Source organism: Solanum verrucosum, unplaced genomic scaffold (assembly GCF_900185275.1).
Source record: "Solanum verrucosum unplaced genomic scaffold, falcon-dt-bn FXZP01000278.1, whole genome shotgun sequence".
NCBI lineage: Eukaryota > Viridiplantae > Streptophyta > Magnoliopsida > Solanales > Solanaceae > Solanum > Solanum verrucosum.
The window spans coordinates 281,098-293,181 of NW_026020332.1; the positions used below are offsets into that span (position 1 = coordinate 281,098).

Genomic DNA, 12,084 nt, shown 5'->3' on the forward strand with positions numbered 1-12,084 from the left:
GGTGATTTCGATGGTGATTTACAGTGTTAAGAAGTGTGAGTAAATAGTGTGACAAATAATGAGAAAGTATTAAAAGATGGATGAAGACATTGGCTGCAGTGGACTAGTGGTGGTTCAACAATGGTGATGAAGAACATGTAAGACGGGGTGATTTTTTTGAGTGATGAGAGAGAAAATTAAATAAAAGACAAAAGTAAAAAATTATATGTAAAAAAAAAGTCAAAATATTTTTAAAATATTTTTTTATCAGTTTTTTCAACTTTCACATGCCTTCAAGAGTGTGAGCACACTCTTGGTGCCATGTCAGCACTTAAGGGTGCATTTATACCACTTTAAAATAGTTCAAGGGGGTAATAGGACCCCTGTAAAATATAAGTGTGTAGTTGAAAATCCGGTTATAGATTGAGGGTGTATTTGACCTCATCAACACTGCCTAGGAGAAGAAGAAGAGGACTTAGGAACTGAATTCTTATTTCTGTAAAACTGATTAGGAATGAATACAAAGCATCTATTTATAGAATGAGACTAACAACATCTATCCTAACTAACTTGTAACTAACTTGAATCAATACAAGTATCAGTAACAATTAAATATCTAAATAACTTGCTGCTTAACTAATTCGTAACTGACTTCTGGACTTGTATATCTTTTAACTCTAGCTTCAATATCCCGCGTACGTAATTAAAGATGGTCAAGTTGTGATTAAAATACTAACAATAGTAGTAGTATTTCAGAAGGCTGATTCGTTGTTTAACTCGTCAAAATAATAGATTGAAAATAACAAATGTATTTTATAACTAAAGAATGTGGTGCAGTGGATGAAGTTGTTCAATCCTTTATTAGATGTGTTGAATTCGAGTCTTGAATATGGAAGAATCCTTGATAGGGAGCGCTTCCCTCCGAATGGAGTCCGGCAAAAATTCGGAATAGTCGGGCTTTGGTATATAATTATTATATATATGCATTCTACATAACGTCAATTAGAAGTTGATACGTAATTAATTAGTAATAATTACGAACCTAATTGATCAATATAGCACTTTAAGCATAAACAAATTCATTATATTCCAGAGAGACTTCCTTTTGGGAATAGCTAAATCACTGTAGCTTCAGAATACATGAGGAACCTAATTATAACCTGCTGTTGTAGCACTTCACAATTGCATTATGAATTTCATAAACACACTTATTAATTAAAAAAAAATTCTTGCAGTGTATCCTAATTATTACTAAATGGATCATTAATTATTACATCAAAAATCTTGGAAATAAAGCTTTCAGTATACATCACTATTTATATATATGGGCAAAAAACATTTCTTGCCTTCTCATGCCTTCAAATTTTTCGAATTTTACACAAAAAATATGGTGCAATTTTCTCATACATACTGAAATTCTCTAGGAAAAGATAAAAGAGTATGGAATAGTAAGACTTTTGTTTTCTTGTCATATGAGTCTGAATTTCATAATTTCATAAGTGAATAATAATATCAATATCTTCATACATCAAATGCTCATCGATTTCATCAGAATTGTAACCCTCTTTTTCTTCTTTGTGAATCATTTTTTCGTAAATGAAATTCATAATATAAAAATGGGGTTTAAATGCTAAAAACCTATTTTTATTCCATGAGTATATTTTTTAAAAATTTTCGTTGTCTCGAGAGTAGAACTGGACATATAGTCTAGTCTTTCTATCCCAAGCACATATATGAATAAAATTTACGTATATTTCACCCTCTCTAAATTTCACATATAAAATTACACTGAATTTATTATCGTTATTTTGTTTTTTATGGGTTAATGTCGAATCTATTTATTTTGATACAGTGACAGAGATACTACTTTTAAGATTTCAAAAAATTGTGGTAATCCTATCATAGCCAAAGTAACTGTGCTCAAATTTTGTCCAAGTCTTTTGAGCCTATTTATATATAGAGCTACACCTACATACGCCTAACCTTAATAAACGTGTAAACTTAAATGTTGAAAACAACAAATTTAAAAGCAACTTTAACGATTACTTCTTTTGTTTCCCATGTTTAATAGGGACCACAATAAGATGATAAATAAAGGGAAAAAGATCTGATATACCCCTCAATTTTATTGATTAGAGATGATATATCCCTCATTATTAAAGTGGCTCATATATGCTCCTATTGCTATATAAATGGCTCACATATATCTTTTTCCTTTAACGGAAGTGAAAAAATTAATTTTAATTTAATATTTTAATTATTATTATTTTAAATAAAATATAATCCCATATGGGTATATTTAATCCTCCTCGCACATAATTTTTTTTGACTTTTTTTGTTTCAACGACTAATTTAAATTTATTATTTTAATGGTCAAATTTATTTATGTTTCACTAATTTTCTTGTAAACATTATTATAGATGACCCAATTTTTTTTCAATACAAAAACTAAATAACAATATAGTAAAAAAAATAGTTTTAAATTATAATATAGCCACAAAAAAATTAGTTTTAAAATTTTCTCTTTACACTAACGAACAAAAGAAAAAAAAATAAGAATAAGAAACTCAAAAAATGATAATCAAAGACGTCAAAAAATAATTTTATGTATAAAAAAGATTAAAATATACCTTGAGATTCGCTAGAAGGATCATATATACCTCTACATGATTTTTTTTAAATTAAAAAGTCAAAAACATAAATTTAATACTATTTGTTCACTTCCGTTAAATTAAGGGTATATGTGAGCTCATTTTGTAACGGTAGGGGTATATGTGTGAGTCGTTTGTATAACAGTAAGGGTATATATGAGCCACTTTCATAACGAGGACATATCAACTCCAAATAATAAAATTGAGGGATATATCAAACCCTTTTCCCATAAATAAATAAGACTACCTCAACCATATAAATATATGGAAAAAAAATTAAAATGGAGGAGTGGACAACATAAATATTGTATAGTGAGAAATTAATGATTATGCCTTTGTTGGGGTTTGTTTATAAGTAGTATATATATATATAATGTCTATCTATATATATCTTTTGATTGAAAAAAGACATGGCTTTGAGTTTATTATGATACTACTTGTTTTGAGCACTCCAACTACAACCTTAATCAATTTTATTTTTTTGCCTTTTTTCGCATGTTGCTTTGAAGTAAGAGCTTCTACTAAACATCATTATTAATTCAATTTACTTTTGTACCCATGAAATAATATTTAAACAACATAAAGTTTGGACCATAATATCATATTTCTTTCCAAATTAAAAACTTATCTAATTTTATTAAGCTACTTGTGATACAAATTAAATGCCTCCACCATATACATTTAGCTTTCATTTATCTATCATGATGAGCTGTCCTGATATAAACCTAGAAAGATGCATCTTAAGGGATTTTTTAAAATATCTTGGCTCAAGCTAGAAATAATTACTTTTTCCGTCTCTACCAAAAGTCAATACTGTGAAGGGTGGCACTTTGAATATTTTTCATAAAACTTTATATTATTTATATATACAACGAAGTTTCTGACTTTATCGCTAGTAGTGTTTTATACCATTCCGGTCTCATATTGTCCCCCTTTTCCGTTTCAACTTTAATAATTCTCTCAATGTGATTGATAAAAGAAGATTTGTAAGCAAACAAAAAGTGAATGAAGATTTTGCATACGAACGTGATTTTATAGAAAATAAAAGAAAGTGCATGCTACTATAAAAGTTCATTGAATTACAGCAATGTAAGTACATGTCAATCTCCCATAAGGCTGTTTATCTTTATTTGCTATTAGGGCAAGAACTAGGGTTGGGATAGGATAAGAATCCAAAGAGGCAAAGTGAGAATTTGTACATGTAGATAATTTTGTTTTTATAACCTGATTTATGAGTTAATTTGCTCACCTCGACTAATTTTATAGTGAATCTACTAGCTATTTCCACCAACATAGGTAAGGGAGTAGGATAGGGGGTTGCAAGATGTTTCATCCAAATCTCCTTCATTAGAAATTATAGGATATATGCAAGATCAAAACTATTTTGTAACACAGGCAAACGACGGAGATAGGGGTCACAAGATGGTTCATCCAAATCTCCTTCATTTAAAATTATATGGTACATGCAAAGTCAACTATTTTGTATGTCTACATATATTGTATATGTTGATCAATCCCCTAATTACCAGCTTCTTCCTATACCATAACAATAGATCCGATGTAATCCTATAAGTGAGGTTTAGAGAAGGTAAGATGTATGCTGTCTGACCTTACCTTTATATTTGAGAGGCAAAGTAATTATTTTTGATAGATCCTCCACATAAAAAAAATTGCTTCTTTCTATGTTTATTTTCTTATAATATTAAATTTTGTTGATAGAAACATAATTTTACCACTGAACATAAATATCAAACAATACTGTCCACCTCATAATTAAAGTGAGTATATTACTATTACTAGTTTACTAACTTTTTCAAACCTTATTCCAGAGTGACCATTGGCTATATAAAAGGGACAAAACATGCACCCCAGAAAAAAGGGTTCAAATAATTCCATTGAGAGCTAAAAAGACTAGATATGCAATATATGCAAACAATTTTTGTGGCATCTCAGCTTTACATGTACATTAATTTCAGCCTTTGGCAAAGCATATATAAATGTCAAATCAAAGATACAGAATATCTGATCAGTGTTATTATTAAAGGTGTCTGATAAGAGTACTAGCTAGCTCTCTTCTCTTTTTGCTTTAACTGCCTTAAATTCTCTGAAAAAGATATAATTTATTATACCACCAGCTACTTGCACTGATGTTACATGTTGATTGTAATTTGTAGTAGTAGTTTGGACCAACTGGACATAGATTAATATTTGAATAGGAGATACTATTGTTGAGCCCTACGTGAACTTTTCTTCTCTTATGAAATTTCTTAATTCCCATTTTAATATTTGAAGAACGTGTGATTAATTTTCTTTGTGGTTAAACCTAGGAATTAAATAGTCTTTGGCACATATTGATTTATCCTTAAAATGGTACTATTTTTTTCCGATGCTAATCTAAATTAATCGGCCTTAAAATGTTGGAGAGCGTGCCAATAAAAAGGGAAGGATCATTGAAATTCTTGTACACTGGTTTTTTTTTGAGTTTCAAAAAGAAAGGACCCATGAGACATGATTTTCCAATTTCGTATTTCTATTCACGTGTCAAAGTTTAGTACGTGGGATTGATAAACAATCTAGTTAAGTAGGCGTTTGACCATAAATTTTATTTTATTTAAAACTTATAGAGTTAGAGTTGTTTCTGATTATACTTTTTGCAAAGCATATTTGGTATATACAAGTTATTTGAATTACAACTTCAAGTCAAATCTTGAATTTTCATGGTTAGACACACACACACTGAATTTGAAATAAAGTGAAAAAATCAATCCGAACAAAGGTGAATAATTTATATGGATAAACGGTTCGTTAATCATAGCTTCACAATGCCCTTTTGCCTCTCAAAAATGAAAGGAATAAACAAAAGCAGAAATAAAAATGGATGAAAGGAATAAGTTTTTGATTTAGTATCATTGTAATGGAGCAAAAGAAGATAAAAGACAATCCAGTATTACGAAGTAGCATATTATAGCTCAAAGCAAATATTCCTCTGAAAAGACAATATATTTGTAAGCCGCAAAGTTAAAGCGACTAATCAATCACTAAAACATACATTTTGTTTCATCGTACTAGGAGCGGAGTATGCATCTAGAAGATTGTGATACTTTGGACTAAGCTTTGTTCATCTTGATTAAAATCAAACTAGTTTAATCAATTTTATAAATGATGGTGTATTAATATAATATTCATGTCGCGTCTGGGGTTGCTATTTGCATCTCGTAGAGAATATGACAACAAGTCCCCGGCCGTTACGTTGTGTTCCCTATTATTTTACATATCCATGGATCTGGACACGATGAAGTATTTAAAACATTATTTTATTATTAAAAGAAACGATTATTCAAGTCATCATGAAATTAATTTGTAGCACTACTTGTGAAACTTTGAACCGAGGATGAGGATACTTATTGAGAAGGCAAGTATCTCCGATAGGCTCATTGGAGGAATCCAGACTACTAATTAATTGCTATGTGGTGCCCTAGCTTTTGCTTCCAAAGGAACTGTCCAAATATACGTATTCATTCAGAGAGGGTAGAGTATATGCAGTTACCCCCTCCTTGGAGGTACAAGATGTTTTTGATAGTCTCTCAGCTCAAGGAGAAACAGTTCAAAGCAATTCGGAAAAAGGAATAATGACAGTGATGGAGCCATGCCAAACACTACAGAAAGCATGACAAAATATTTTGAACAATAGCTGCAAGCCTGCAACAAAATATGCATGGTAAGTTAACTTTGGTATGAACATATATGCTGTCTGTCTAAATTCACATTGTTCTCTTCATTCATATTTTTAGTTCCAATTCTCTCACGGCAACCAAAGGTCCAACATAAAGGTTGTCAACACAAAGTCGCCAATCACAAAACAGTTGAGATACGTTTTATTTAGTTAAAAAATAGAAGGTTATTGCTTAACGTTTATGGTTGAAGACCCAATAGTCAATTCCCAAGGAACATGATGTTGAACTTCACCAAAAGCAGCACGTCTAAAAACATCTGCTTAGCCCTACACATCACAGTGAAGGGGGAATCAAAGGCATAAATAATGACATGACAACAAACCGAAAGGCAAAACACAAGGTGCCTAAGCTTGTTCGTGCTCGATGCTTGTATCAATCACATTATGGAGGGGAATAAGGAGAGAGGTCAAGTAACATCCTTTGAGAATTTCTGTAAATTAACCTAGTCTTGTCTTGTAAAACATTCAGGCGCTCATCAGCACAGTTAAAAACAAAAAAACTTACAAAATTTAACAAGAAAAACTTGTGGCCTCTAATATCTATCCATTATAAGCCAACAAGTTAACTACATTGCTCTCTTGGCTTGAAGGAGGGACAAACTAGCATGAACGCTACAGCCTACAAACCAAACATGCCTAGTTCAGTGGCCTTCTCCTTCTCGAATGTCTCAAAATACTGGTAAATGATTGTGACTGCAAGAAGGATTCCAGTTCCTGATCCAATCGCTCCCATCAAATCTGCCAAAACTGTCAATGCACCAATGCAAACTCCTCCGAAGGCAGCTGCAGTAGGTATGTAACGATTTAATTCCTTCTGCAGGTTGGAATCACGATGACCAGGCATCACCATTTGTTGCTCCTGCAAATCAATCATTGTTAAAAGTGTCATACCGATAATACTCTTGGGAGCCATATCCATCTATAAAATATCGAGAAGATAACATAACTTTTAATGGCAAAAAAAAAGTGATTCTGGAAATACGCAAACCCTAAATTGTACCAAAACCACCATATGATACTGTCTCATAACCTATGGGCTATGTGAGGCAATCAAGCTCCAAGTAACCAATGTTTTACCGTGATTCAAAAATCAGAGATGTAGGATATTACTGTCAGATGTTACAAAACTTCAATAGTATGTTATGGGCAATGGGAAGAAGAATGATGTTGTCTCTTTTAACCTGTTTAGACTAGAAATAACGAGTTCTTGATAATTCATTCAGTAATAATCTATAGCAATTATTTCTTCTCATAATCTACAGCATGGGGGGTAGTTAGAACCCCAGAGAAAAAGTTTTCATTTGGGTTGCAATCCATAACACAGCACCACAACCACTAAAAGTAACGAAGTTAAATTTCAGTTAATTTTACTGACAAATCACTTTGGGACAAATAAATAGAATGGGGAAAAGTTAACAAAACAAAGGCAACAAGATCATTTACCTTAAGCTGCTTGGCAACATCTCTGGCAGATGATCCAGAAACTTCAATCCAGGTCTTTGAGAACAGGGCACAAGCTGATAACATGAACACTATATAGAAAAGAGCGTGGAACGGATGTGACACCATGTCTGCCAAGCTGAAATACATTAAAAAATTGACCGTCAATGGCATTTACAGAAGCAGCAATAAGTACAAGCAGACTTGTGAAGAACTTTTACACAAAATAGAGATTGATTAGCTGAAGAAAAGGAGAACAATACCTTGACGGCGCAGTGACAAGGTAAGCAAGACCAGCAACAGGAACAGATTGTCCAGAATATTCAGATTCTTTCCAAGTTCCTATCATATCCACGATGAAATTTCCTCCATATCTCCTGTAGAGCAACTGATCATAGAGGAAAGAAGAGGGCAAAAAGAAAAAGAAATTGTTACACTCTTGGAACAGGTGACGGCAAGTTGGCAATCAACCAAAAAAATAAAACTTAACAATCAGGTACCTGAGAGATGAAATACAGGTTGGAGACAAGTGCAGACTGCAGAATAATAGGCATGTTTGAGGTGTAGAAGAGTTTGATTGGGTAAGAACCTTGCTGTCCGCGAGCATTCTTAGATCTAACAGGTAAAACTACACGGAATCCTTGGAAGTAGATAACAATGAGGAAGATCAACACGGTTGCAAGCAGATTTGTCACATTGGGGAGACTTTGCCGGTAGAAAGCCTCGCGCAGGGCACTAATCTTATTTGATCTACTAATAGTAAGATGGAACAGAGCAATTATAGCTCCTTCAAATTCAGCACCACGCCCGGTATTGATGGTTGTGGGACTGAATGCTTTCCAGATAATGCTTTCACTGAAAATATAATTAACTTGGGATCATAAGCTCCATGAATGTACTAACAAACTCAAAATAGGTTTTTTTGATAGACAGTAAAAACATACCAGATATTGGTAGCTATGAACAAGGAAATTCCAGAGCCAAGACCATATCCTTTCTGAAGAAGTTCATCTAAGCACATGACAATGATAGCAGCAAAGCAGAGTTGGAGGATGATGAGGATAGCATTTCCAACACCCAATTGGCTAACACTGCCATACATCCCCGACAGGACATAAGCAACTGCCTCACCGACAGCAATCAGGATACCCAATAGCTTTTGAGCACCATTACTGCATGGGATAAATTGTTAGAGAGTACAGGAGACAGCTTCATTGAGCAGAACAGCTAAAAGAAACATCATAAAAATCTACTTAACAGCATGAAAGAAATTTTGTTAGGTAACTAAGTAACAAGTACCAAAAGATGCATCTCAATCTTTGGGGATATGGGTGTGTGGGCGAGGCAGGGGGGTGCACAGAGTAATCTAGGTCTACATACGAGCATCAGATGACAGCAGAAATGTTCAGTAAAAGTTCAAGGGTGAGAAAATTTGAAACATGAAATTTGCCTTGCAAATCCAAATTATACTACTAATCTAGGTTCTGCAAAATGATTTCAGCATTAAAGTTACAGATCATATCATCCCCATAAGTTCCAAACAATATCCTTTTCTGAAGGTTCCAAACTATACTATTACCACTGGATATGGAATTAAAACAATAGACAACTAGCAAAATAGAACTGATGCAATATACATATATAGTTGTTAAACGAGTAAAGAAACAAAATACAAGAAATAAAATCTTAAAAACAAACTAACTTACAGGAGTGCTCGGTCCTCACGGACATTGTTGTCCACTTGAATGATTTTTGATCCAGCTAACAATTGCATCACCATTCCAGAAGTCACAATTGGAGTAATTCCAAGTTCCATGACTGTACCACGGTTTGAGGCAAGAATGACACGCATCCAGTAAAAAGGATCCGCGCCAGTTGTAGAGTGTATGCCATAAAGAGGGAGCTGACTGCAAACCAGAAAAATAGCAAGCGCAATTACAGTATAGATGACCTTCTCTTTGAATTGAACCTTCCTGTCAGCACTCTGAACTTCAGGTAGGAATGAGAGAAATGGTTTCACAAGGTGCAGCACTCTGAATCCTCCTCCCATTGTTCACTATTAACAGAATTATCTCTGTTCAAACCACCAAAAAAAAAAAAAACCAAAGACGAAAACTATTTAGACAAATGACAGGGAAGATATAGTGCCTCAACTATACCAGCAGAAAGTACAAACATATTCAAAACTTCTAGTTGTGGGATTCACTCATGATCTTGTGTAATTTTAATGTGCATAGCTAGCCAGAAAGATTAATTTCAGATGATATAATACCAGTATTAACATTCTCAAGATACATTTTAAAGAAAATTTTCAATCAATGAAAGGTGTTATCATTAATTCAGATTCAGTGAAGCATATAGATTCATTGAGAGCACATAGGATATGATTGGAACACAAAAACAGGAATATACCTAAGCATATAAATTGAGCTGATAAGGGTAAACAAAATGAGAAAGTTTCTTTCTTTTTAAGAAGACAAAATGAGATTGTTTCATCTTCTCCACCACCAATTCCAAGGACTAAAACATGGAAATCACATATATCTATCAATGAATCCTGCTAATAATAGGACAAATCCACTAAATATACAAACAATGTTATATCCCTATAACAATTCTCTTGGGGGTTTAGATATACTTACACAGATTGACATAATTAAAATAGAGAGTTTTTTTATTGAAAAGAACCATACTTATATCAAGTTGAAATTTTCTTATGTCATTAGGAAAACAAAACTTGGAGATTCAAATCTAAGAACCATTCATGCATTCTAAGTCAATAGTACTTCTTCAATGCTTGCTACAAGACCAAAATGTAGATAAAGATAGAAAAACATCTCAACGCTGTTGTTCATGTACCACTTCATTCGATTAGAGGCCATCACATATCACATAAATAATAAATCCATTTACTCATACTGTCTATCAAGCCATATCTTTATCTAGATATCGAGGCCATCACATATCACATAAATAATAAATCCATTTACTCATACTGTCTATCAAGCCATATCTTTATCTAGATATCATGAAAACAAAACGAAGATATACAAACATACTTTTCAGATCTAGATCCTTTTACCATCACATTACAAATCAAAATTTAACAGCCAAAAAACTTTCAGAATTTCGTACTCTACAAAATTCAGATATGTACACACACATGCATATAAACAAACACATACATATATAATCAATTCAGACACATAACAGATCTTGAGCTAAATAAACTCATCAGATCTATGGATTGATTCAGATCTCAGCTCGACAAAATAATTTCATTTTCACACCGTTTTTTTATCTATAGATCTCTTCTTCCAGTACATACATGATCTAATTTTTTTTTCCATAAACAAACAAAATCATTTCTCTAGATGAGAAAAATACATGCAGAAGAGATCGGAGAGACTCACAGAAGCAGCGACGATCTGGAGATGTCCGTGGACTGTTATTCGCTCGATTTCTCCGTCGAGCTATGCTTCTATTTGTAGGGTTTTGACCATGAGAGAGAGGATAGGGAGAGAAGGGGCGGATCTGACGGATTTATGTGTAAGCGTCACCAGTTAACAGAGATGGAGAACGCGTGACGCCAAGTGGGATATTAATTAAATAAATAAATATCTTCATTTTGTTCCAAATGGGAAAATGCAGTTGGTGATGAAAACGTGGCAGTGGTGTTCTTTGGGAGACACGCAGCTTAACCAATGGGATTGTCCCACGTGGCTAATGAAACGGATTTAGTGGTCACTGTTTGGGTTGTAATGGTAACCAATATTGAAAAAGTGAGAAGGAAATGGAATAAGTCAAATCAATTTTTGGGCAATGAGAAATGGCATATATTATTTTTAAAAATTATCGATAAAATATCTCATATTAAATATAATATATATATATATATATATATATGAATTTAATAAAATTTGATTTGTGAATGAAAGTGACAATAAAACTTAGATACACAATACAAGCAATTAGATAAATAGAAATATCACCTATATTAGAGTATATCGCAAGTAAGAATTACAAATCTGTTTAGAGTAATTCTTAAAGATAAAGAAATGTAAATAAAACATAATTAACTTATAAAATTAGGCATATTTATATGTTAGTTTGGTTCGAGAGAAAAGAGATAAAGTGGCACATGAAGTTGTCCCAAATTTTTAAAAAGACACCTAAACTATGCAAGCGTCATATTACCCGCTTAAACAATTATGGATTGATATTATTACATCATTTTTTATCAACCTGGCATGAAGAGTGTATGCACTCTCTTAAAGAGCA

At 32.8% G+C, this 12,084-nt stretch overlaps 2 protein-coding genes across 2 annotated transcripts in view; one reads left to right on the top strand and one right to left on the bottom strand.

Annotated features, from left to right (window-relative positions):
* LOC125836649 (probable WRKY transcription factor 65) overlaps positions 1–12,084 on the top strand; it is a 212,052-nt gene that overhangs the window by 118,680 nt on the left and 81,288 nt on the right. The gene's annotated exons all lie outside the window — the stretch shown is intronic.
* LOC125836640 (uncharacterized) lies at positions 6,771–11,460 on the bottom strand. The gene is made up of 7 exons (XM_049515839.1): positions 11,217–11,460; positions 9,510–9,877; positions 8,748–8,975; positions 8,304–8,658; positions 8,067–8,191; positions 7,807–7,942; positions 6,771–7,222 (listed from the first exon to the last, which is right to left on the bottom strand). The coding sequence occupies exons 2-7, from the start codon at positions 9,851–9,853 to the stop codon at positions 6,983–6,985; spliced, it is 1,428 nt and encodes a 475-aa protein (XP_049371796.1). The 5' UTR covers positions 9,854–9,877; positions 11,217–11,460; the 3' UTR covers positions 6,771–6,982.